The following is a 25,907-nucleotide window of genomic DNA, read 5'->3' as shown; positions in this document are numbered from 1 at the left end:
TTGAATAATTTTTTGAATTAGTAATTTGATATTCAATAATTTGAATAAAAAGTTTTGATATATGTGAATTTGATATCTGTTTTTTGTTTTTTCTTATTTTTTAGTTTTTTTTGATCATTTGATTTAATTTTTATTTTTTTATCTGATTTTCTCAATAGCTTTCCGAATCCATTCATATTCCATTCTACGTCTATTTTTTTTGTTTTGTCAATGAATTAGTCTCTGAATCGTAGGTCTGAACTTGTTCTTCTATAATTTAAATCTTAAAGGAATGTCAGAAGATTGTGATTGAACAAAATTGGCTTTCTCGCTCGCATTTTTTTGTTCCCGTGCGGTATTTTGACTTTGGTTTAAACTGTTTTTTTTTCAATTTTCGTGATCGAATGTTTTGTAAATCAGTTTTCAGGCCCATTTCTAGTCATATTTAGACATTTTTTAAAAATTTGTCATTTTGTCATTGAAAATTCGGATCCATTCTGTTTCGCCCCCCCCCCCCCCCCCACCAGTTCTTTTTGGGACCTCAATTACAAATATTGTTCTGTTATATAGCACGTATCAATGTGAAAATGATGCACGTGTGTCTGGGGTCATAAATCATATATTCCCAATAAGCTGGGGGGGGGTGGGGGAAAGATTAGGTCCGATAATTCTTTGAATTGTAGGTCACGACTTGTCCGTCTATTTTTTTTTCATTTTTGTGTTACTTTTATCAGAGTTTCTTCATTCGTAGAATTTGTCCTCTTTTTTATTTTCACATTAAATTGAGAGATATGCGTCAGACTCTAATATGCGAACGCACTAAGTATACCAACTATCCTGCAAAGTGTGGCTCGGGATTTTCTGAGAAAAACAAGGACAACTGGACAAAAGGAGAGAAACATTGGTGATTTACCTTTTTGTCTCTGAGAAGGTTTTTGAATTTTGTACTTTCTTTCAAATGACTTGAAGGCGCAGCCGTCCGTTCTTTATTTCTTGAAAACAATCGAATGATTTTTTTTGTTCAGTTGAGCTGTACTTTGAGACACCACGATGTCATATCAGATAAAGTTGATTTCTCACATGACTTTGGAGTAGTTTTATACTGACTTGGTGACAATAATAGAATACGTTTGTTTTTCCTTAGCCTTTTATGGGATTTTAAAATGTGTTTACTTTTTTGACCTCATAGTTCTTTCTGTCTCTAGTTTTGTCAATTGCATCATTTGTTCATGCTTTTTTAGCATGTGAGCTAGTCAGCTAATGTCGTGTATGTAGTTGGTTTGCTTCATGAATGAAAATAAAGTCTAAATTAAGAGCTTTGTAATTAATCAAAACAAAAATAGCAATTTTTAAGCAATAAAATCATCAATTTTTAATTATTTCAACGCGTCATAAACTACTTGACATTATCGCATTGTTTATAAATATACAAAAAGCAAGTTAAATTTCGCAAGTTTTGACGGCATCGTTCACTTTTTTTTAAATAAAACTGACTATCTGGAAAATATCTGTGAACACAGGTACTCGTCTACAACTCCCTCGACCAATTTGCAGTAAGTTTTTAAGATAAAAAAGGAGTTCGTCAGTATTACGCAAGTTTTCTTATAGAACCGAGATAGCCTTGCTCCGAGATACATCGTATAGTAGCATAGAGTAGTGAGTGAACAAAAGCCTCAAAATAGCTGCTCTAGAGCGATTTTAATTGAAAGTGGTTTAACATGCTATTCAATACAGTATAGACAAGCACAGTTTTATCAGTTTTCGTGGTCAGTAAAATTGATCCGAAAAATAGATATTAAAAAAAGCAACAATATTGCCTATAATCTTTTCTCGAGTGATGCATGTTTGCTTATAAATCACTCCGAGTTGAGAACAAAATATAACTATGGAAAATATTACAAGACTCTTTCGAGCTAATTTCATGCATTTTAGTACTGATTTAACCAAGACTGGGCAAACCTTTACCAAGAGTTTAATCCCTGCCTTTAGTCGTACGGAAATCTTATCAGGATTGCAGCTTCCTGCAGTTTAAATCTACGACTTTGCCCTTAGAAAACTTTGCTGCTATGAAAGGTGCAATGTAGTTTTCCCTCAGTTTTGAAAGAAAAATGGATTAATATCTAATGTTGGTCTCTTCTTTCTTGAAATCGGCTTTTGGTGACTCTATTTTGAGTTAGTTTTGTGTTTACCAGTTTTGTTTGATCGAGATCAAGGAATGAGCTAAAGACCAATAGTTACATCAATAGCTCAAATATTGTTGCGTAGAAGCTTCCAGCGTCTGGTTATTAGACTTAGTGTCAATTCACGCCTATACTTGTTAATCTTTTTCGACATCTTCTGCTAAACAGAAGTAGAGAAGTGGATTGCCTGAAATAATTTTTGATTCACTTATATTAAGCAAAGTTATAATCGTTGTTTTCCTCACCTGGAAATCAGTTTAGGCGAATGTACTTTTGAATGCCGAAACATACAAAATGAGTGTGCTTCAAGCGCTTTTGAGATTGAAAATGAAAATTTTCAGAATTCATTAACATATTGTTGTCATCATTAGTAATAATAAATGGGTAAATCAACAAATTGAAGTAAAATCTTAAAACCCGGACTTGAGCCTCAGAGCATTTCAGCGCTGAGCAAGCAAAATTAAGAGTAAAATCATAATTCATTTCTTAAACATTAAATCTTTTAAAAATTTTAAGTTTATTTATGTGAAGTTTCTATTCATTATTGTTATATTGAGATCATAGAGTTTGCCCAGGCTGCATTTATCCGCTATATTCTGAAACGCAAAAACGTTCATAACCAAAATTAAGTCTTAGCAGATCAATGACATAATTATTTAGATCACAACTGGTAATTAGTATTGTATTGCACCCGCCCTTTATCCTTAAGCTGGGCTGAAGGCAGTTACCACAAGGCCGACATAGCTTATTGGTTACGACTTGCATCGCAAATTAAATGATACAACTACCTAAGCAGAAGTTCGAAGCGCAAATTAAACAAACCTTGTTGGCGGTAGTTAAATTTGTCATATTATTTTTCGTGTAGTGTTTACTCCAAAATCAAGGTTATGACCGGGGTATAAATAAACATATACCAACGAGTAACTGTTGATGAAAATTGGTCACAGTCAAGGTCATCAGGTAAAAGAGCGTTACGGTTTTACCCAGGATCAAGAAAACTTTGTGTATGTCAAACCCAGTGGCAGCAGTCAACTAACCAAACGTATGTTAAGTTCTTTCGATTGTAATCCAGTGGAATGGACAGAGTGGTCAAATATGTTTGTGGCAACCGTGTAATATATCCCTGACTCAGAGAGGACGAGCCACTTGAAGACGCATTTAAGTGCCATAACCAAATCAGCAGAATTGGGTATGGGTTATTCGGGGTCTTTCTACACTCAAGCTTGGTCACTACTAGAACAAAAGTTTGGCCGTCCGCATCTGGTTGTTGACACCCTGCTTGAGACGTTGCCTAAACAACAGCCTGTAAAAGCTCATGATTCTCAAGTCTTAGTTATTTTTTCATTAACGATTTTTTTAAAAATATTTTGAAGCAATACAATAATGACGCTGCACGAATCTGACATGAAACTGCGCCAAGGTGGTCTCTTTTGTTTGATCGAAAATAGTGACAAACAAAGATAAAACAAATTTGGTCGAGAAACAGAAACCGTTGAGGGTTCTGACGGATTTATTCGATCGGCAACGGTTCAAACGAAAAACGGAGTTTACAGGAGGCCTATTGTGAAGCTCGCCCAAGTATTGCCAATTGACAAAGATGTTTTCACGAAGGAAAACAGGGCCGGCGATGCTGAGGCCGAGATTTCACAACATTAGGAAATTACATCAGTATAAAACCTGAGATAGAGAAAACTCTTTTGTTTTAGTTGTGTCTTAGTCATCGTTATAGTCCCAGGTCAATTTATAGTTACTAGTACAGTCATAGTCACGTGATGTGAAGAAACAGGGGGGCGTAACAAAAGCAAAACAACAAAAGACAGCAAAAACATCCGCAGAAAACGGCTCTCTTCCTATACATCAGCAAAATTTGGCTAAAAATAAACTGACTTGAGTAGTTAATAACGTGTTACTGAATCTTGCGTTTATACAATTTCTGCGCATTAAATTGTTACTGTGTCTTGTTTTGATAATTTTGCTTGAGCAGTATATTAATTGTTACTGTATTTTGTATCTACGAATTATTGGAGCTGTAATTCAACTGTTACGAACCCGAGCTTCTGGTATTTCATTTCATGAGTACAAAAGGCAAAACCAAAATAAGTCGAAGTCTAAATTTTTTGCAAAAATAGGTCTTAGACATTTATCTTTGTCTTCCAGTTGTTTTTTTATCGGATTGAACTGGTATAGATATAGAGATCCCGTATTGTGTGATCTTCAGCAACCCATTCTGATTCGATATTGAAAAAACTATGATTAGCAAATAGTTGCTGAAGTGTAATGCAAAGGTAAGTACAGCAAAGCGAATGTACAGTTACAAAAGCAAACTGCATAAACGAAGTATCCGGATAGATTTTGGAAACACTCAGAACGAACTCGGAGTTGTAAAATTTTCTTTGTGATAAGCAAAGAGAGCAGCCGTTACAAATTCAATTGTCAGAAGGGAATCATTAGAAACCGATTCCCGTTATTTTCAGGTACCGACTGACTCTCTTTTAATCTTGGCCAAATGCGTTTCTTGCTATATTCTTGTAGAAAACCTATCTTTCCCAAAACTGGGAGAAAGGGTTATCTTGCTAGATTCTGATGGAAAGACAGCGGTCTTGAAGTATTTTGTAGGAAGAACAATTTCTACAGAAATTAAAGCAGAAATTACTTATAGTGAAACTCTTCTGGAATTTTGGGAGATATTCATATCATTTTGCCTGTGTCAAGACCTAATTTTGCTTGTGCCAACACCTAATTTTGCTTTAGCTGGATTTATAGCTAAGGATGCACACCAGTCAAAGATTTGGCCTTTCACGTCAAAATTATCCTCGAAGTTGATCCCATCATGGTGTCGGTTTTGCTTCATTGTTTTTGATGGGATAGCCAATTATTGTACCTGTTGCAATATGGCTCATTCAAAATGGAAGTGATGCGTAAACTATTGATATTCCTCTTAACCAAATCCATTATAATAGTCTCAAAGACTGAATAAAATTAAATTGGAAATTATTTTAATAAAATGCTGCGAACAATTAAATTGCGAGACTGTCACCTCCACTCAGATTATCTCATGGGCCCATTTGAATTTTGCACGGAAACCTTCTGACTGCATTTTGTCGGGTTAGCTTTTTTAAAAGATACGTCTAATTCACAACAATTAGGCTACAAGTAATGCGACAAAATAAAATTGAGTCAAGATAGTTAGCACTTAGACAGATTTTCTCAATAAAAGCTAATAACTTTCGCAAAATAGAAGCGTAACTCGTTTTTCTTCTTTGCATGAAGCATTTTTAATATGTACAAGTTATATAAATAGCTTTACTTATTTATATATTTCGTATATAAATGTGTCTGCTGGAGAAGTTTTGGACATAAAGATTGTGTTTGTCATACCCAATTGAGCCAATGACAAATCGAAATGTGATTCAACTTAATATTACAAAAAAATATACAATTTCGCATTCTTTTCACAGTTCTCACGAAATATTGTTGAATAAAAAAATTCACGGAAGAGTTTTTTCACCAATTACATTGTTATTGAGTCATTTTTTTAAAAATAAAAACAGAATATACAACAATTTAAATATTATTTTGGCACAATTTTCAATAAACTGATTTACCAATGTTAAATTTGGCGGTATTTTAAAGAAGAATATTTTCAACGAAAGAGAAGTTTATATTTGTTCCCTTTTCAGCAAAGGAAAATGATGTCAAGAATATTTTCACAACACTAATTTTTGATCGCCTGAACTATTTGAAAAAAAACCGATAGCATGAATTGTTTTCACCAGCCGATCAATTTAAAAATGAGGATAAAGTTCTTTTTTCTTTTTTTTTGCGCGACGGTGACAACTGGCGACAGTAATATGTGTTTGCCTATAGGGAACATACCTCTGTGGATGGCACACAGTTCTTATATTGGCGCGAAAGACCAATAGTATGCTAATGATCCATTTTAAGGTTAAATGATCTGCTTCAAATGAAAAAAGTACAAGATAAGTTCAAATAGGAAACTGTATTAGCTCGTCAGTGAAGCTTGTGACTACTATATGTAGAAATATATTTTAAATCTTTTGCCTGTTTTAGGGAATGATTACATCAGCTTTTGTTTGGGACAAGGATTTCAAATATTTTTGTCCATAGCTTCTGAATACCAATTATATTGCGCATGCTAAGATCAACAAGTTAAAATAAAAAGCCAGTATTAAAATCATGGCCGATTTTAAGGCTATTAAGTTATTCTAAATGCTGGTCTGAAGACTTCATTCTGATTTTTTTTCAAATATTAGAGGAAAAAATTCTATAAAAACTTCTATATTTCAACACGCCATGCAACACTGTAAGTTGGCGTAATCAACTACTTTCAGGCGGAAGTTTTTACAACTTTAGAAATTTGATGTCCCCTAAGAAATAAAATATCGGAAAAATTTATTTTTAAATTATATGTGAAAATTAAAATTAAATGCAGGCCAAAATTTCACTGATTGTTTGATGCTTCTCAAAATAGAGTTTTTCGACTACTCTGTGAAATTTTGGTCCACTAGATAGAATGTGACTACTTTAAGTTAATAAATGGCTTGGTAAGATAATCTTTGTCAACTTTATTTACTCAATGTCATGCCATTATTTATCAGGTCAAAGTCGTAATCCAATTTTGGAATCTCAGCAACTCTCGGATTAATGGCCGCTCGTCACTTTTGTTATTATGTGAATAAAAACTCGCACAATCGGATTATCGATTGGATTAGTAGAGCCCAAACAATCGGGTTTTCAGTTGGAGTAATAAAACACATACAATCGATTTTTCAATTGAGATAGTGGAAGCCACACAATCTGGTTTGCAATTGGGATACTGAAAACTTCACAATCACAGGTGATGAGACATTAAGTAGGCCTCTTTTGCTTGCAACTGCCTCACAGTTCTGCACTTCTTGCTATCAACATAATAGCGTTTCCTCGCGTTAGTCTGACTGAAACAGAATCAGCAAGCATGCTAAAAGCAACTGACAAAACAGCAGAGTAACAATTTCTTTTTGTCAGTGAGCAGAGTTTTCGTTTTAATTTTTTTTGACCAATTCGGAGAGTCCACCAAATGATTCAAAAGCCATGACAATAAATTGTAATCTTATGTTGACAATTGTTGGGAGTATTATTCGAACCTCCTGTCTTCCGCAACTCTCAGGGCAAAACGGGATTCCCTCGCCGCATTTGAAATGAAAATGGGTTGCAGCGGGGATGTAATGGTTACATCCAGAGCTGCTGGTTGACCAGCAGACAACAAGGTAAGTACACATCTCCAGGTTGAAAACTGGTTTCTTGTATCTGGTTTTTTTGCTCACAGACTGGTGAAAAGCTGGCTGCACTGCAAGTACAAAAAGTATATTTTTCTTTAGCCGGTAGTGTCGCGAAATCATACCGTCCGCCCATGACATGTAAAAAAATGATCGTCGAGTGTATCCAAAGATCCGGTTTTATAATGGTGACACAGTTTCTTTCTTTTTCATATACGGGAGCGCCCAGTTTTCTTCACATCTGAATGAACTTTTGAAATTCATTTGGCAACATATTGGAGGCCGAGAGCTGGTATAGGAGCTCCCGATATAATCATGCTCCTGATTGAGGCAGAGAGGTTGACAAAAAACAAGCTTTCTTTCTTTCGGATGTTTGGTTTTCATTTAATTCATTGAGGGCAACTTTGTCAAGGACTTCCTGTATTTTCCTTTGAGTGAGTTGCGACGTTGACAAATCGTTTATTTCATCAGGTCTTTTGATAAGGGTGTGACCTGCTGTCGGACTTTGGCCAGTTATAAGCTCTACCAATGTAGTAGACTGCAATATCAAACCAGTGTAGGCTACTTTTTTCTGGTCAGACGCTCGTGGGACTCCAATTCCAGTCTTAATGATATGCAAACATGCTTGATGTCATGACTCATTGGACAAGACTGTACCCAGTATATTCTCGAAATCTGTCCTCTGAAGCGAGTCAAACTCCTCAAAATCTTTACGGCTTCCTTTGGTGGTGTATCGTAGCGCAGTGATTACACAATTTTTGGTGCAACCGGACAACTACATAGAATGCCAAAAGGACATTGTGGCTTGTTTATGTACTCCAGGTTCTACAGTAGTTTTCTGATCTTCTGAACACGTTTTTGTATCGAGGAAACAACGGATCTGGGAATCCGACAGCAGCACCCAGTATTTCAGGTCCCTTTCTACTTTTTCTTGTAATTCTGCTACCGATCTTGTTCAGAGCTCCTTTTGACCAGACCTCATATATGTTTCTTCTGAGTTTTCAGCCGCAAGTTTTGACTGTGACAGTCAATATATCTAAAGCCTCATTGAGTTCGTTTTCTGTTCCAGCAATAATTCTATCGTCGAGGTAACCACAGTGCTGGGTAAGTTTTGGTAATTTTGATTCAACCTCTTCTTTTATATGCCACAATATTAAAGAGAAGAACATAGGCCCCAAGGGATCTCCTTTGTTTACTCCAGATTGACTTGTTACAGATTTTTTGCTGTAAAAAATATCACTCTGCTGTGAGTAGCAATATATGGCATTTGTTGCAACACTCGGCATTAAGGTAACAGCTGCATTTAGACTTTTTTCAATGTAATTGAAGGCGTTTTTAAAATTGATCAAGAATATTACTGCATCCCGTGAAAACTGCAATTTCTCAAAAAATTTTGGTTGCATGTATGATACTTTGAACTCCGGCATTGACTCCTACGTCTAATTTCTTAGACGAGAACAGTTCGACCGAATCCAATTGTGTTTGTTTAGCTATGCACTTTGCAGCCAAACGTTGCAAGACCTCGCCCACAGCTATGAGTTGCCCACCGGCTTTTAGTTTTTTTAAGCAGTCAAAAAATCACTGCAGAAAACTGGTGCCACTGGCACAGGGCGCTGACCTCTTCTGGACAGCAGATTGATCACAAGCTGCTCAATGAACGGCGTTCAAAAGGTGTTCGGGGTATATTTTGGATGGACCAGCAGCTGAAAAATGGGGAAGGCATCTATTTGACCAAATACTTTTGCGTCATCGAACTGATGCGCTTTGGAGCTGTAATCGTGAAATTGCTTCTTCTGGAAGGTGTAGAGTTTTAAGCTCTCTGATTGTTTGGATATTATGGCGCTACTCTATTGAATGGCAGATTTTTTGCTGCTTGCCCGAATTAGACTTGCAGGCATAGCACCTTAGCACGAGCTGCAAGTGCTTTTTTGGCTTTATCAACGGTTTTTCTTGATTGCTTCATCGATGCAGTTTCATAACTAAATCCGGTGCAACCTGCCACTCTGCAGTGCTCAAAGTGGTTTGAAAATAATGTTTTTCATTAAGTTGTTTGTGGTTCTTGTTAACCCTATTAGATGCTCGTAAAATGCACTTAAGAAAGGCAATTAGCTTCCTCCAGTTTTCGTTGCAGTTTGGCCGTAAGACACGCCCCTGTATAGTTTTCTTGAGAACCTCAGGCCAACTGAGTCGAAAAATGAGAGGTATGTACTGTAGTGTTGGAATCAGCTTCTTGCAAATTGTTCCCAAGGCCGGCAGTAAATAGAATTCATGTTTGGTGAATGAGGACTGCCCTCTGTGCTAATTGAACTTGTTTCTGTTTCGCCAGTCAAAACTATTTCGTCAATGAGGGCTGCTATGTCAAGGGGAGTCTTTTTTGTGTTTGACAGTAAGGAGCTAAATTGAGCGTATGCCCAATTGGATTGTGGCACACCCATTTGTCAAATTTTGGTCCCCAACTTGAATAACTGATCTCTGCTTTTGCTGTTTTTGTAGTTTTTTACAGTTATTTTAAACAGTTTTTTTAATCGGTATAAAAAAGCACTGTATGGAAAGGAACTCAAAAACGGGGGTCAGAGTCATCAGCTCTCAAGTTGCTCATTAACTGTGTTAATCAAGAGGATCGGTTTCCTTCGCTTAAAGTGTATGATAACACAATGCTCTCAACAAAGCTTGAACTAACTACTGTTGTACATTCATTATTTTGAAGAGAAGAGGCTTTCATTTTGTCTCTTTTTCTCTTTCCAATTTCTCGTTCTTCTTTTCCAAAAAGAAGAATAGCTTCTTATATACCGAAAGATTTTTGTTTTCGCTTCTGATAAGAAGAAAAGCTTCTTTCGAATACGATTCAATATCTTCTTGCATTATCGTTGGGCTGCTGACTGTTATATAGATTTTACGCTGTTCAATGTCAGAAACTAAATTGGGTCACTTAATACACGTCACAATAATATATGTTGTTTTCTTCTTAATGAATGAAAAAGCTTGTGGTGGACTTTGCTAAAAAACAACCGCACAATTAACCAATTACTATCAAAGTAGCAACAATCTCACCGGTGGACTGGCATTCCTCATCTTGCCCCAATAGACCCAAAAAACACTTCCAGTAAGCACAAACATGACGCAAAACGACAGTATAAACTTAATCTTTGATAACTTTGATAACTTTGATAACAGACAGAAGTATAGGGTTGCGTTTTTTTTTAAAAAAAAATTACGTATTCTGCAAGCCTTGTTTAATTAAAACAGACCGCAAGGTTGACTGAAAGGCTGACCTCTTCCTTAAAAAAACCAATACATTCATAATTTATTCAACAACCAAACATTAAATATACATGCTGAGTGTGCTAGTTTCTGATTCAAATTTAAACTACTAAGTATTTTTTGTTAAAATTTAGTGCATGCAACTGTTTTACAATTTTTTCCATCTTATTTCAGCACATCTTGTCCATCTCTTCCTCAGTTTTTAACCTCTCTGTCCACGTCTCTGACATCCTCCGGCTTTTCCTTGTCCTTGTCCTTATTGCTGCTGAATACGTTTCCGTCTTCGCTAATTTCACCTTCAAAGGCGCCATATCCACTTTGAATGTATTCCACTTTCTGGCCCATTTCTGAAAGGCAAACAATTCAATTATGGCTGATCCAGGTTTTGACAAAGCTCTTTAAGTTAACTATTTACCCGCTTTTATGCTAATAAAGCTTAACAAAATGTATCAAAAAAGAAAGAGCCCAACTTAAAACTCTATTGACAGCAAGATAAGTAAACTGAGAATATGAAATAGGGCCTGGTAAAACAAAACAACTAACCTTCTGATGCAGAAACTTCCAATGTTCCTCTTGAGTTTTGGCTAAACTGTTTTTCTGTTCTGTCGCCGATTTTTGAAATGTTTGTTTCTCAGTTTCAATTTTTTTCTCTTTGCACAATTCTGTCGCCAGAATTAAATCTGTTGTCACAAGCTTCATTTTATCATATGAGTTAAAAAAGTAATTATGATGTAAGAGGTAAAATTAGAACAAACTGTTCGTATTTTTCCTAAGGCTCGCACTTTAAATGTAGTTACACTACCTTTGAAACATTTTTTGCAGCGCGCTTATTTCCAAATAAAGGTATTACGTCAGTTCGCTCATGTCTTTATATATCATGGTTTTTACGTCAGCAAACTCTTCTCAGTGCAAAACTTCATTCGTTAGTTTCATAAAAAATTTAATCCTTTTTTGGAAAGATTAAAGAAAAGCAACGCCACATAAATCGGTCGAATAAAAGTCCAGATTTTTTGGCCGAGTTGTTTGGCTTTCGTACAAGGTAAAAGAGCTTTGAATCATGTAGAATGATTTCGCTTGACTTCAATTTTATGACCCACGAAAGTTCGTCAATTTTAAAAATCCCCTTCTTAAGGGATTTTTAAAAGTGACGAATGATTTTGCTTACATGTAGAATGATTTCGCTTACAGCTCAAGATTTCACTTGACTTCAATTTTATGACCCACGAAAATTTGTCACTTTTAAAAATCCCTTTCTTAATTAATCTTTTGTCTTTACTGGTACATTTATTTACAATGAACTTACATGAATTTACATGAATTTACAACGATTATATAGTTTCATTTGAGTGGCTCGTTGACTAATAAAATTAACAGAAATGCAAAAAGAATTTTATTTTTTGAATGCACAGTTGAATTTGTTATCAATGCTTCGAGATAAATCAGAAAGCTTTTTCAAAGTGACCTTGAGCAGACTGAGCTCTGTAAAAGTTTTCATAGCTTTTTGCAGATATTTTCATAGCGTGTAACTGCTGTCTCTTATTTACGACAAGGAAAGTGTTACACCACCCAGTCTGCTTAACCGGTTCCAAATCTGTCCCGGCATCATGTCTTTGTAATTCGCTTCTTTAACTGTATATCCACTGCATTTTTTACCCTTGAACTACAAAATCATTATATGACTAATTTCTAACATCATTTAATATCAAGTTGAACGGGGTTGCTACAGATTACACAATATGGGATCTGTTTATGCATACGAGTTCAATGAGCTAATGAATAAAAACGAAAGTAGAGATATCTTTCTAAGACCTGTTTATTCAAAGAAAATTATGGTGAACATAAGCTGATTTTTGTTCTGATTACTCACCAGTTGGTTGAATACTAGTGCTAGCGATCTGCAGATGAAGGACGAGCGTAAAAAATAAATTTGCTGCTCAAGAATGATTTTCAATACAAGACACAGTAAAGTTTGCTGCTGAAAAACATTTAAAATACAAGACACCGTAGCATGTTATTTAACGATCAAATCAATTTAGGTTTGCTAATTTTTTGGTGAGCTGTTGGAAGAAAACCGTTTTCTGTAGCTGTTGTTTTTGATCGTTTTCTTTTGTTGGTGTTTCAGCCCCTTTTAATTTTTCTTCTTTGTGACTATAACTGTAACGGCAACAGAACTAGAATTATAGCTATCTCTAAACGATTGCTATCACAACAAAAAATGGATAACAATAAATAAATCATAAAAAAGAGTTTCAGTTTTTCGCTCTAAAATTTTTATGGTGATAAATTGTCCTCTCCGATGCAAACTACGCAAGCTAAGCTTCAGCAGGGCGTGGACTTTAAACCTAAATATATTACAGTATTGAAAATAAATAAAGCTTTTTAGTAACACGTTATGATGCCGATGATACTATGCAATCCGAAAAAAATATCAAAATATTTTATTTTCTACATTCAGACAAATTATGCTCTCAAAACGATTTAAAACAGTGCACATTGCAAATTTTGTGGATTTACACGTTTAATTAATGGAGGGGAGGGGAATAGGAATGGGGTTATTTGAAAAAAGAGGGGTACTTTTGTGAAACATATTTTTGCCATGTTCAAACTTTTTCTTGTTTTGGGTGAGAAATCTATTAAAGTAAACTGTTGAAAGTTTTAGTTGAATTTTGTGGTTGAGAGCTAAAAATGCTGTGGCGTCAAAAGCAGTTTGGTATTTCACGAAAAAGATCCAACGTTTTTCAACGGACTTGTGTTATTTTTCTCATGTAGCCATGAGCGTGAAAAATGTTTAGATTTTCCGTTTTTCCTTTTATTTTGATTGTGGTTATTTAATTTTTTGATGAATCGTTTTGTTTGCTTTGAATAGACTACTGTAGCTTGTGATGTATTATTTTCTGAATAAGATTTCATTTCTTCAAAGAACAATACATTCAATCAGGTGAAACTAAAAATCTTTGTTTTTTTCAACCATAAGCTTATCGCGCAACATATTTAGCTTCTAATCTTTTGAAAGGCAAAAGTCTTTCAAATTTAAGTTTTGCATTCTGTTTTTAATTTTTGTTTTGCTTGGCAGAAAAGCAAGGAAAAGTACCTCAGGCAGAGACAAATGGAAGCAAGGAATTACGTTTTCTAGGTGATCAAAGAAGATGTGTAAATAAATATGCAGAAGTTAATTGACATGGTTTTGGCCTCCTTTTCTTGGTCTCCTCTTTTCTTAAATTTGAATTCAACTTTTGTCTCTAGTGGCTCAAAAATTTTAAAAGTTGTCTTTTTAATGCATTGAAGCATTGAGCTCTTTTCGGCAAAAAACTTCTTGCTCAATGATCATCGCCGCTAGCTATCCAAATAAAATTAGACTTAGTTTTCTTATTTTATCTGTAATTATCGTAAATTTTTGCAGGTTCTTTTTCGTCATTATTATCAAAAAAATTGTCTGTAAATGCTTTATTATGCAAATTTTTCAATTTTTCACAAATCTGTTTCGAAAGTGTATAGTTTTGTAAAGCAAAAGTTATATTTTGGTATGTTATGTTTTTTAATTAAATGTTCTCACGATTACTCCACAAACTGAAGCTGCAGCAAAGGCTGTTTCTACTGAATAAGGGTAAACCTTTACTTGTTGGTGTTGCTGGTGCTCCGATTGATGCTGTAGCTATAGATGATAAAATAATTTCTGTTACTTCTGCAATAATGATATAAATTTTGCATTTACCTAACTTCTAATGATAGTTTGTAGTTTCAGTTTCATAGTAACTTTTCACACCTTTTCAGATGTTGTTAATTTTGTTAAATTTTTATCTAGCTGTAACTTTTGACCAGTCAAGGAAAGTGCGTTTTCACTGAGTAAATTTTCAATTTTTGTCGAATCGTTTGGCTACAAGAGTGGAGCACCGGATTATGAGCTACTTAATTTGTTTGATGACTAACTTCCAAAATTTTTTCACATGAAATGTTCCTTATCTATCAAAACAAGCATCAGCTAATTGCTCATCAGTTTTTGCCCGATCAAAGATTTCACCAATTTTTGTGTTAAATAGATAGAACTTATTTATAGTATTACTAGCAACGACTCCAAATGAAATTGTTTTGTTTTTTTTTATTTGCCTGCGGTCTTTGTGCTGAACTTGGTTTTTGTGCATTGTAGATTATCCAATGATTTTTCACCTGATAATTTTGTATAAGTATTCAGTTGATCTGTAATAATTTCTTGAAAAGTTCCTTTACGTAGGTCAATTATCTTCAGAATATTTTGAAATTTTATTGAATTTTTATTACTGAATGTATTAATTTTTGTAAGGACTCGATGTAAGGATATCACAGTATCCCTTACGTACAGCATCTTTGTTAGGCGTGGATCAATGTGGGCGTGGATATGTTCACAATAATTCGAACTTCGTTCATATAGTACCTTCAGCTACTAAGAATAATTTGATCTTTTCGGTTTGTCCATCCCCCACAGCTTAGTGGATGCATATTATTTGCATCCCCCCAGACGCACGTGCCATATTTTTAGATAGTGATTTACTATGTAATTGCACGTGTTCTGTAACAGGGAGGGGGGGGGGGCATTACGTTCTGGGGGGGGGGGGGCACAAACGGAAAAGAACCGAATAACAGAGTTTTACTTGTTGCTAAGCTACAAATTTTTAACTACAAAAATAACGAATGATATTTTTTTAACTATTTATCACTAGTTATTTTTTATCAAGTTTCTTGATTTTTTAAACATTTCTTTATTCACTCCGACCTTGCCAGTTGTTGTTTCTAGTACAAGTATCTCCGATCTATCAAATAATTTCCGCACTCCTGTTTTGAAACCAGAAGATGAAACGCTGTCATGATCGGTTTGACATGACGTGTTGTGATGTTTTTTACTCCTTGGAGGTGCTCTCACAAGTTGTGGATCTACAGTTACTTTTATTAAATCACTTGATACAGGATGAGTTACTATAGTTCTCCTTTTGATTTGTGCAATATCTTTTCTCATTCTTCTCTTATTCAATGCTTGATTGATTTCTGACATGTTTAAGAAAATCAGAATATTCATTTCCTTCTCCTTTCATATAACCTTTAACACTTTAATTTTGGATATAATCTGAGTTATTTTGTGAAGTCATATTCATTACTATTTTACGTATTTTTTGGAAGTTACTGTAATATAAAAATAATACATCATAACTATACTTGTTAAGATGGGACCTGAGCCTGCTCTATTAGGGCTTTTTCATATAGGTATCTCTTTTGGACAAGTCTCTTGGTATATGGTCTACTAGTTCAGTTAATCATGTTCTGAGTACTAAATAATTCTTCTACGTTACGGTAAAGTTCTGATTGTCTTAATTGATCTTCTAATCTATTTCTCCTGTGTTCTGTCCCCTAATTGTTTAGTGTTTCTAATGCATCAATCATATGATGCTGGTTCCTCCATTGAGTTAAAATCGAGTAATGGTTTTCATTATAAATACGAATTGATATATTTTTCCTCTCTTTGACTTCTTCATTAAGTTTCGTGAGCTGGTATATCTGCGAGGCAAGTTCAATTATACTAATTGATTTTATAACATCTTTGAATAATAATTTGTATCATTTAAAAAGTTAATCCAATTACCATCATCACTATCTACACATAATTGTTTTAGTTTTTTAGCCTTGCTGGCCGTTGTATCCGTTATTGTTGCGTTAAGAGCATCAATGAAAGATGAACCTGATTTATTCTTTAAAATTAAGGCGCAATCAGTATTATACTTACTCAATTTTGACTTATCTTTTAAATCAACAGACCAATTTTCGACTTTTGTTTGATGGTATTTGTCTTTTTATTTTGTCATTCGTGGACTAAATACTTCGGCATTTTATGGTTGCTTTTTTATTAATGTTATTTTCTTGTTATCATTTAATTTTTTAAAAGTATTTTTTTATCATTTTAAACTTTTTTTTTATTTGACCCATCATTGAGAGCTGCTGTTTTTAGTACTAGTATTTTCGATCTATCAAATAAATAGTTGGGATCTTTTTTAAAACCAGAAGTGTCAAAGTTATCACCATCGGTTCTATATAAAGCGTAGTCAAGGTTTTTGCTCCTTGGTGGTACTCTCACGAGACTTGAATCAACAGTCATAATCGTCAGATTACTTTAAATTGGAAGAGTAGCTATGCGGCTTCATCTGATTTCTTTTATCCCTAACTTTTTTCATATATCTTTTTGTTTTCTCTTGTCCAATGCTCAAAAAATCTTAAATATTATTCAGTAAATCTATTAATTGATCTTCTTCTCCTTCTGCAAAACCTTTAATACCTTAATATGCGATAAAAACGGAGTTATTTTGAAAACTCATATTCGTTGCCATTTATTGCAATTTTTTTCGGAAATAACTGTGCATTAAAGTAATATAGCATAACTATACCTTTTAAAACGTGACCTGAGCCTGCTCTATAAATGCTTATTTATATAAGTATTACTTATGGATAAGTTTCTTGATAGATACTCTACGCAATACTCAAGTGGTTCTAAAATCAACAGATAAAACTTTCTCAGTGCTTTTATCCTGTTTTTCCACCTTTTTATTTTCTGAACCTCAGTTTAGATGGCTTCACTTTACCAATTTTTATTGTTGGAATTGTCTTTAATTGAGCATTTTGTTGCACATTTGCATTCAACAAGACACTTATTCTTTCTCATGTTAATATCATTTTATTCGATTTGTCATTTTTTCTTCTTTAGAGGTTTAAGAAAGCTAATGCAAATTCTGAGTTTTTGCTTTTTTGTTAGGTTTCATATAATTTTTTAGTGTTCCCCTTGTGTCTCTGTTTTTTCATATATTGGATTTTTTTAGTAAGAAATGTTTCCTCTAAGTTACCGTAAAGTTCTTTTTGTGTTAGCTTGTCTTCTAATCGGTTTGTACTGTTTTCTTTTCCAAAAATGTTCAGTTCAACTTGAATATCAGTTTTAATTTTTTCTACAATTTCGATATTTCGTAATTAGAATTCAATGAAAAAAGTTATTATCCATATGAATAGATATGGTTCTTAAAGAAAACTTTAAAGTTATTAACTTTAAATCAATGATATGATTGATTTTCTTTTAAAATTCATGCTGTATTTGTCTTCCTTAAAAGTATATCAGTATTATTTTCGTTTTGATTATTAGAACAACATCTTACTCAATCATTCGACTTTTCTGAACACTAAATTGTTCAATCAAAAAAAAAAATTGCCGAAATTAAAAATTATCGGTGAATTTGCAAAATGGTTTTTGCAGAACCACTTAGCGGGTTTTATTGTTTTAGTTACTCCTTAAGTATTGAATTTTCATTTATCTGAATCCTTTACTTGTAATTGAAAGTAATTAGAACTCTTATTCAATCTATCTGCATTTTTATTTCGTTTTTTTAGCTTTAGAGAATTTTTGCCTTTTGGGCTAAATTGTGGTGTAATGACGCTGAGAAAGGAACCACAACCTTCCATCTGTTAGGCGGCCTAACCCGACTTATTGAATCAGCCAATTCTCCAATCGAGATAATACGTTTTTTCTTTTGGCTTTTCTGCGAAGCTGATTCACTGATAAATTTGAGTCTTGTAATTGTATCATTGTATTGTGTGTTTGAGGTTGAGTTTGTGTGGAAAAATTTGCTGATTTTAGCTGATTTTAGATCATTGGAGGAAAAAAATGGGACTTTTTGTTCTTCATTTAATCAATGGTGTTAAAAATCGAGTCTTTATCATCTTTTTGTTCTCAAATTTGGAGCAAGCAATTTCGTGTGCAGAGATGGAACGAGATTGAAACTATGTCAGTTTTTCAGTCCGTTAGAAGCCAGTTTATGAATGAAAATCAGGATGTTCTATTGTCTAAATTTGACAAATTTGCATCGGAGTGCATCCTCAAAATATTGTCTATTTTTATTTGAGGGAACTGGGTCTCCTGCCACGTTTTGCATCCATTTTGACTGTCTTTGTTTTTTAGCACATAATTTGCTAAGTTAAATCATCTGGGAACTTCTGAGCATCGTTAGAGGTTACTGAGTTAGTGGCTTGCTCTCAGCTGGAACATATGGCGCCGCAAAAATTTTCAAAACAAAAAACTTCTACTTTCTGTCTGTTGTGTAATCTGATCGAGGAAACATTAATTTAAAGTTTTTAGTGCATAACCGGTTTTTAGTGCATAACTGGTGTTTCACCGACTTTTTTTTTCATTGAAACCTATCTTTCTTCTAGACATAAGCATTGAATTGGCTCTTTTTGAGCGTTGACCTCTGGTTTCGAGCATTTGCATCAATATATTAAATCAACGTCGAAGGAGAGCCACTGAACACCATGTTTATCAAGCAAATCTAAGCATGTTTTAACGCTCTTAAACGTTCTGTTCGGCGAAAACGACTGATAATTGTCTGATTTGATCGTGCGTCTATGATTGAGGAGGCAGAAGCGTAATCAGTTGGGCTAAGACGCAACAGATTCCCATGTTTTGTTCCCTCACTGGCCTCTCATTGTTCCTCCACTGATTCCCCACTGTTCAAAAAGCCCCACCGCGTGAACCATATGATGGCCATGCCAATTTCTGTGAACTCAACCTAGAATAACCTCTATACGGTTGTTAACTGCTCCGGAACGAATTTCGAGGCAATTATTGTAAACGTGTGTCTCTTTTATTCTTGCTTGACCATATTTGCAATTTTGTTCGAAAACATTATTTGACTTTTCAAGTGACATTTTTATTCTTCTCTGACTCATTTTTAGTTATCTCAATTGCTCGTAATCTGAAGTAAAGTTTTTTGTTAAAATGAAAGCGTTTGCAAAATAGGAAATCACAAGAGTCTGATAGCCGATAGGTGAATTCTTGAGGACTCGGGAGTCGGAGGAACGAATACCTCCCTTGCAGGATAGTTTTGTTCCCATAAAATTTATCTAGGCTACAGCTCTTGAACTTAATTGCCCCGTCTGTTTTTCGAGATCAATTCGTCCTACATTAGTCGATTTATGTTTAGTAACTGGAAACTTAAAGAAATATTCCTTTCGACTGCTATCGAACGACTCTTTTTTTAATCAAATTTTTTGATCACTTTGTTTCAGCTCGACCAAAATATTCTTCTGATTTCAAATCTAGAGCTAATTTTTCATGCTTGAATTCATGGTTTTGCTCAATCAAAACTCCTCTCATTTAAAAATTAAATCCGTTGCGTAAATAAAAAAAGTTAGTAAGCGAAGAGATTGGTATGCGTTTTCTTTGTTGTTAATGTGCTTGATTGCCAGGAGGTCGACAGTTCAAACCCCTTCGGGGCGTTTTTTTTAGAACGCATAAAAAGTCATTGTGACTATGCCCCTCTGAATTCACATACCCAGCCTGTCGTTCAAGAGCAATTCGTCCGATGTTAGCCAGATTTTTTAAAAAAAATTCGGTTCTCCTACAGTCAATAAAATGCAGCGCCTGGAAACCGAATTGTTTCTCCCTTTCCCTTCATTCTCTCCTTCTCTATCTCTATCTCTCTCTCTCTCTCTCTCTCTCTCTCTCTCTCTCTCTTTGTTTCTCTGGCTCTCTCGCTTTTGACTTTTTAGTTGCTCTCAAATGAAGTTTGTAGCATTTATTAGTTACTCTCAAACAAAGTTTTTAGCATTTTTTTAGTTTTTTTTTTGCCTTTTTTTTCTGGACCATTTTTTTTAAATTTGACCTTTATTACTTTTCGTACCCAAAAACGGGATAAACAGGTAGCGCGCGAAGGGAATTAAGCTCTCTTAGCCTTACGTCATACCAGACTTAAGTATCCGATTCACCTAATCTGCTGTGTAGGCACAATTTCATGCTGCAAAGGGTAGTTCTTATAATCCCCCCTCCACGCTTAACTCCCTCCGTAGTTCGTACGCCACGACTTGCTTCAGCCCATCCCCTTTACATCAGTACCCCCCCCCCCCCCCACTTTACCCCCAATCCCCATCCCGGGGCATCCTTCCACCTGCAATCAAGCGCCCTCCCCCGCCCCCATGAGCTCTGCCTCCCATGCTTGCGCTACCCCACCCCGCCGCGCTCATCCCATTTAAGCTAAAGCCAAACCGGCTTTATTTAAGCTCCTTCATTTAAGTTAAAGCCAAACCACATATTTTGTATTTTCACATCGCTTCACACTTTCAACTCATTTTTTTGGCGCAAATTTTCCTCTATTTGCACACCTTTGTGCTCTACTCTAATATAAGAGATATAGATATAAGAGCACTTCTCGATAGCAGTATGCAATTTTCTGTGGATGAATTATTTTCATGGACTGTTTGTGATGACTTGGTTCTTCATGATTGCTTATGGGCCTGCCAATAGCATTCAAAGTACTCAATGCGTTTCTATTGTTCTGTAGTCACAACATCTGGTAATTTTCAAAGTGAAAAGGTAAATTTGAAAGCTATTGATCCTGTTACAGATCCTAACACCTCCACAGACTACCACGACTCCTCCCGGTTTCCGCACCTACCTACCTACCCCTCTTCTACCACATCCTTTCTATCGCCTTGTACCCTCACTTAAGCCCCCTGGAAGTACGCACACACTAAAAACGTGTCTGTTTTTTTGAATAGCTCTTTGAACATTTTAGGCAAGGTTAAAGTTCGCATTGTTCGGCACTTGGGAGTCGGTTCCGGTACATCACAGGTCATGACATTAATATAAGTTTTTCTTTGAACGTTTTCGGTTACTTTTTACGCTGATTTTTTTTCACACTTAAGCGGTTTAGATTGACTTTCGTTCTTCAAGAACCGGATACACCACGGAAAGCGCAAGAACAATAATTCCAACAGGTAGGATCTAAGTGTACGATTCACCGAAGCTGCTGGCAAATCATTAGTAGCGGAAAAAACAAGGAAACCAAACAATAGTAAAATTTAACCCTTTTTCCATACGCTAATCACGACTTTTCGAAAAATGAAAAATAGTAAAAAAAACAAGGAAACCAAACACTTTTTTAACCCATAATAATCCTTGTAATCTCACGTAATCTCATGTAATCTCATGTAATCTCATGTAATCTAATGTAATCTTTGTAATCATTTTTAAAGAAACCAAACACTAGCAAAATTTGACCCTTTCTCCAAACGCTAATCGCGTATGTCGAATCGGGTCAAATTTTGCTATTGGCTGAATCCCTTGTTTTATCCACTACTATATATTAGCTCTAAATTCAATAAAAAATCAATTAAAATCAAAAAATAAAACAAAAAAAATCAAAAAATCAAAGCAAAATTTACATTTCACTCTTAAAGAGTGATTCACTCTTATTCGGAGTGATCCCCCAGTAGAAAAGATCTCTCTTTTTCGCTCTTAAAGAGTGATTCCCTCTTTTTTAATTTTTTTTATTCTTTTTATTTCAAATTATCTATACTCTTCAATAAATTTATATTTTCTTTTACTTTTTCTATATTTATTCCATTATTAATAAGAAATGATACAAAATTATAGTATTTACATGAACAACTATCAGTATAACTGCTTCGAAGATCCCCAGTTTGGCTAATAACTAATGGACTTACAGCTCTAGTATTAATTGTTTTCTCAACCAGATCAGTGTAACTGCTTCCCACATTTCTACTAAATCCTCTAGTTAATTCTGCTTTTGGATGTTGTTTCTTCACATGAGCCCTTATCCCATCGTATCTCACAACAGAAGCACAATATGGACAACTAACGTTAGCTGAAGTACAATTTCTACATGTATACTTACCCTCATCAAAATTATTTAGTGTTTTTTTAAAATTACACTTATTACAACATCTATTTAATACTTTTGAGCTTGGGTTAAGGTTAGGGTTAGGGATAAGGTTAGGGGTAGGGTTGGGGTTAGGATCTGAGTTAAGGTTGGGGTTAGGATCTGAGTTAGAGTTATAGTCATAGATAGAACCAGAACCAGAACCAGAATTAGAGCTAGAATTGGGGTTAGAACTAGAACTAGAACTGGGGTTAGAAATAGAACTAGAACCAGAACCAGAACTAGAATTAAAGCTAGAACTAGAACTAGATTCATTTTTTAAAGAACAACCCCATGGAGAAAAATTATTAGCACAAATACCACTTAGTATTATATTACCACACATACATTTATCAGTTTTATCTTTATGACATGATTCATAATGATATTTTAAAACAGCAATGTTTCGATATTTATAGTTACACTCTAAACATTTTAAAAGCATTTCTAATAGGGCAAACTATAATATTTACCTAATCATAGGACTTTATCCATCAGTGGAACTGCTTCGCGGGGTAATATTTAGCCATGATTTCAATTAAATCTTTAGTATTATCTTTAGATGTGATACACTCTATTAAATATTTATTTCCTAACGTATTGAGTGTATTAGTTTTACATCTCTTATCTAAAATTAATTCAAGGTCTAATTCTTTTTTATCTTTAACAAAATTTATGATCTCTTCTCTAAATTCTTCATTAATTCCATATAGTCTGGTTAAAAACTTTCCTCCTTTTCTGTTCAAAATTCCCATCTCTTCATTTATATTTTCTTCTTGTATTGTATTTCGTGAATTACCGAAACTACATTGCAGATCATTATCCAACTCTTCTCCATATCCAACGTTAACTAATGTATTTACTCTACTCAACATTGTGCTTGCTCCCATTGCTACACTCCCAGCATTTCTTGATATTATATCAGGATAAATATAACTAAATATAAATGAACCTGAGCTTATAATTCCACCAATAGTTGATAAGCTTTTTATAACCTTTCCCATAATCATTTCTTTAGTTAAAACATCATTCTGTATTTTAATATTATTTAATTTAAGAAGTTTTTATAATTTATATAGTTATCGTGATCAATAACATTTCTATCTGTTGCATTTATCATGAGTGGCTTCATATATGCTATAAGTTTATTTATGTCTTCTCTTTTTAATTCATCTTTTAAACTAAGAGCTTTTAAATCAAGGAAACCAACTCTTGAATCATATATCATTGTTCTATTACTATTAATAATAATAAAAGTATTTTCCTTTTTATTATATTTAATTATACCAAAACGAAGTTCATCTGACATTCCATCTGTACAATGATATTAGTTACTATTTAACTCACTGATTATTTTACTAAAGTCATGTTCACATTTATATATCTCATTAAAGTTTTTAAATAGATGAGTACCATTATAAGTTGTTAAATAAATAGTATCACAACTCATTCTTGCTGTATTAATTATTTGAGCTTGTTTATGACACATTACAATCATTTGAATATTATAATGTCTACCTTCAGTAAAATAATAAGCTATATCCTTATTTAACCTATCACCCATATCATCAAGTACTATTACACAATTTTGAAATTTATGCATATTATTTTTTGTGATCACTTTTATATCACATTTATTAAACCCAGTATAAAACTTATTAGACTCAGGATCTGTCCAGTCTCTGTCATCTTTACACACTATAACTATATTTTTAGCTTGGTCTTAGTTTTGGTTTTGGTCTTGGTTTTGGTTTTTGTTTTGCTTTTGGTCTTGTTCTTGATTTTGGACTGAGTATAACTTTGAATTTTGTCTAATAAAATATGTTTTGCCTGTACCAGTTCCACCATAAACAATAGTATGTAATGGTGACTTTTCATATTCAAATCTAACTAGACCCCTATTCATAAATCCACCAAAGCTTTCTTCTAGTTATAATAATAAGAAAAAAAGTAAACCACCTTTATCCATTTTTATATATAAAATTCATATATATATATATAAAAATGCTTATCCTAACTTTTGAGGAATTCAATAATAAATTTAATATTGATAATAATGCTATGAGTGATATCAGAATAAAAGATATAGGTAAAGGTATAAGTCTAACACCAATTGAAATAGTAATGAGAGATGATAAACTAGATAACACAAATGAACCTAACTTCAACATTATTGTAAATCTACATCCAACTGAAGGTACACATTGGGTTTTAGTTATAAGAAGAGAAGATGGTCCTGTGTATTACTTTGATAGTTTTGGTGTAGAAACTCCGCCATTATTCCTAGAAGAATATGTTGATCTAGGCTCTAATGAAAGAATACAACAATATGATGAATCTTATTGTGGGGCTTCTTGTTTATATATGATCTATCTTATTGATAGAGGATTTAGAATTAAAAGTGCTTTGAATATTCTAGTTAATCAATGTAAATATCCAAGAATATAAAATGAGTGTTTTTGTTTAAGTTGTAGTAGAGGTGGTGATAAAGATAAGGATAGAGTTGATGATCTTCGAAGTAGCTTTACTAATAATGTCATTGATAATGATAATGATTATGATCTACGAAGTAGCTTTGCTAATAATGATAATGATAATGATAATGATAATGATAATGATAATGATAATGATAATGATAATGATAATGATAATGTTAATGATAATGATAATGATAATGATAATGATAGAGATAATTTTATATATCAGGGAACCTGCTTCGCAGATCTATTTGATGAAAAAAATCAAAGGAGTAAATATAATAGTAATAGTCCTACTAACAGTATCCGCGAAGCGGTTCAACAGAGATGTTTGGTTAACCACGAGCGAAGCTCGTTTGCAAATTCACCGATCTCTGTTAATATAAATGATGATCTATATTCATTGCTAAATGATGATGATATAATTACTGAAGCCACATTCCCAGATAACTTTAGATGTATAATATCTGGTCCTAGTGAATGTGGTAAGACCTTCTTATTAAAAAAACTAATTCTAGCTAGTATATATTTTGATAAGCTATACATCATTGGACCTACTGGCGATCAGTACCATGGTATAGAAAGAATAAACCCCAAAGCAGATGTTGAATTTATTAAAGATATAAAAGATTTACCATCTCCCGATAAACTGCCCAAAGACTTAAAGAAACTAATGATATTCGATGATGTTAGAGCCAAAGAACCAGTTATTAATGAACACTTTTGTAGAGGTAGACATAATTATTGCAATATGATATATCTTAATCAAAACCTGTTCTCTCTGGATAGGCAGAGTGTTAGAGAGAACTGTAATCTATTTATTTAATTTGAACAAAGAGGTAAAATCCTCATATCTATATATCAAGATTTCTTTAATAATGTTGAACTTAGTTATAACGATTTTGCTAATATATGTAATAAGGTATGGAAAGAGCCCTATAATTATATTGTCATTGATATAACTAAAAATAAAAATTTTAATGGTAAACTAAGAATTAATTGGGATCGGAGAGTTTT

General features: G+C 33.9%; 2 protein-coding genes across 2 annotated transcripts in view; one reads left to right on the top strand and one right to left on the bottom strand.

Annotated features, from left to right (window-relative positions):
• LOC142347977 (lipoxygenase homology domain-containing protein 1-like) overlaps window positions 1-25,907 on the top strand; it is a 322,517-nt gene that overhangs the window by 167,291 nt on the left and 129,319 nt on the right. The gene's annotated exons all lie outside the window — the stretch shown is intronic.
• On the bottom strand, window positions 10,728-11,410 carry LOC142347852 (uncharacterized). The gene is made up of 2 exons (XM_075398986.1): window positions 11,240-11,410; window positions 10,728-11,043 (listed from the first exon to the last, which is right to left on the bottom strand). The coding sequence occupies exons 1-2, from the start codon at window positions 11,393-11,395 to the stop codon at window positions 10,867-10,869; spliced, it is 333 nt and encodes a 110-aa protein (XP_075255101.1). The 5' UTR covers window positions 11,396-11,410; the 3' UTR covers window positions 10,728-10,866.

This window comes from Convolutriloba macropyga, chromosome 10, assembly GCF_964194025.1.
Source record: "Convolutriloba macropyga chromosome 10, txConMacr16.3, whole genome shotgun sequence".
NCBI lineage: Eukaryota > Metazoa > Xenacoelomorpha > Acoela > Convolutidae > Convolutriloba > Convolutriloba macropyga.
Note: the sequence above shows the minus strand (reverse complement) of the source record. Positions and strands in the feature narration are given on the sequence as shown.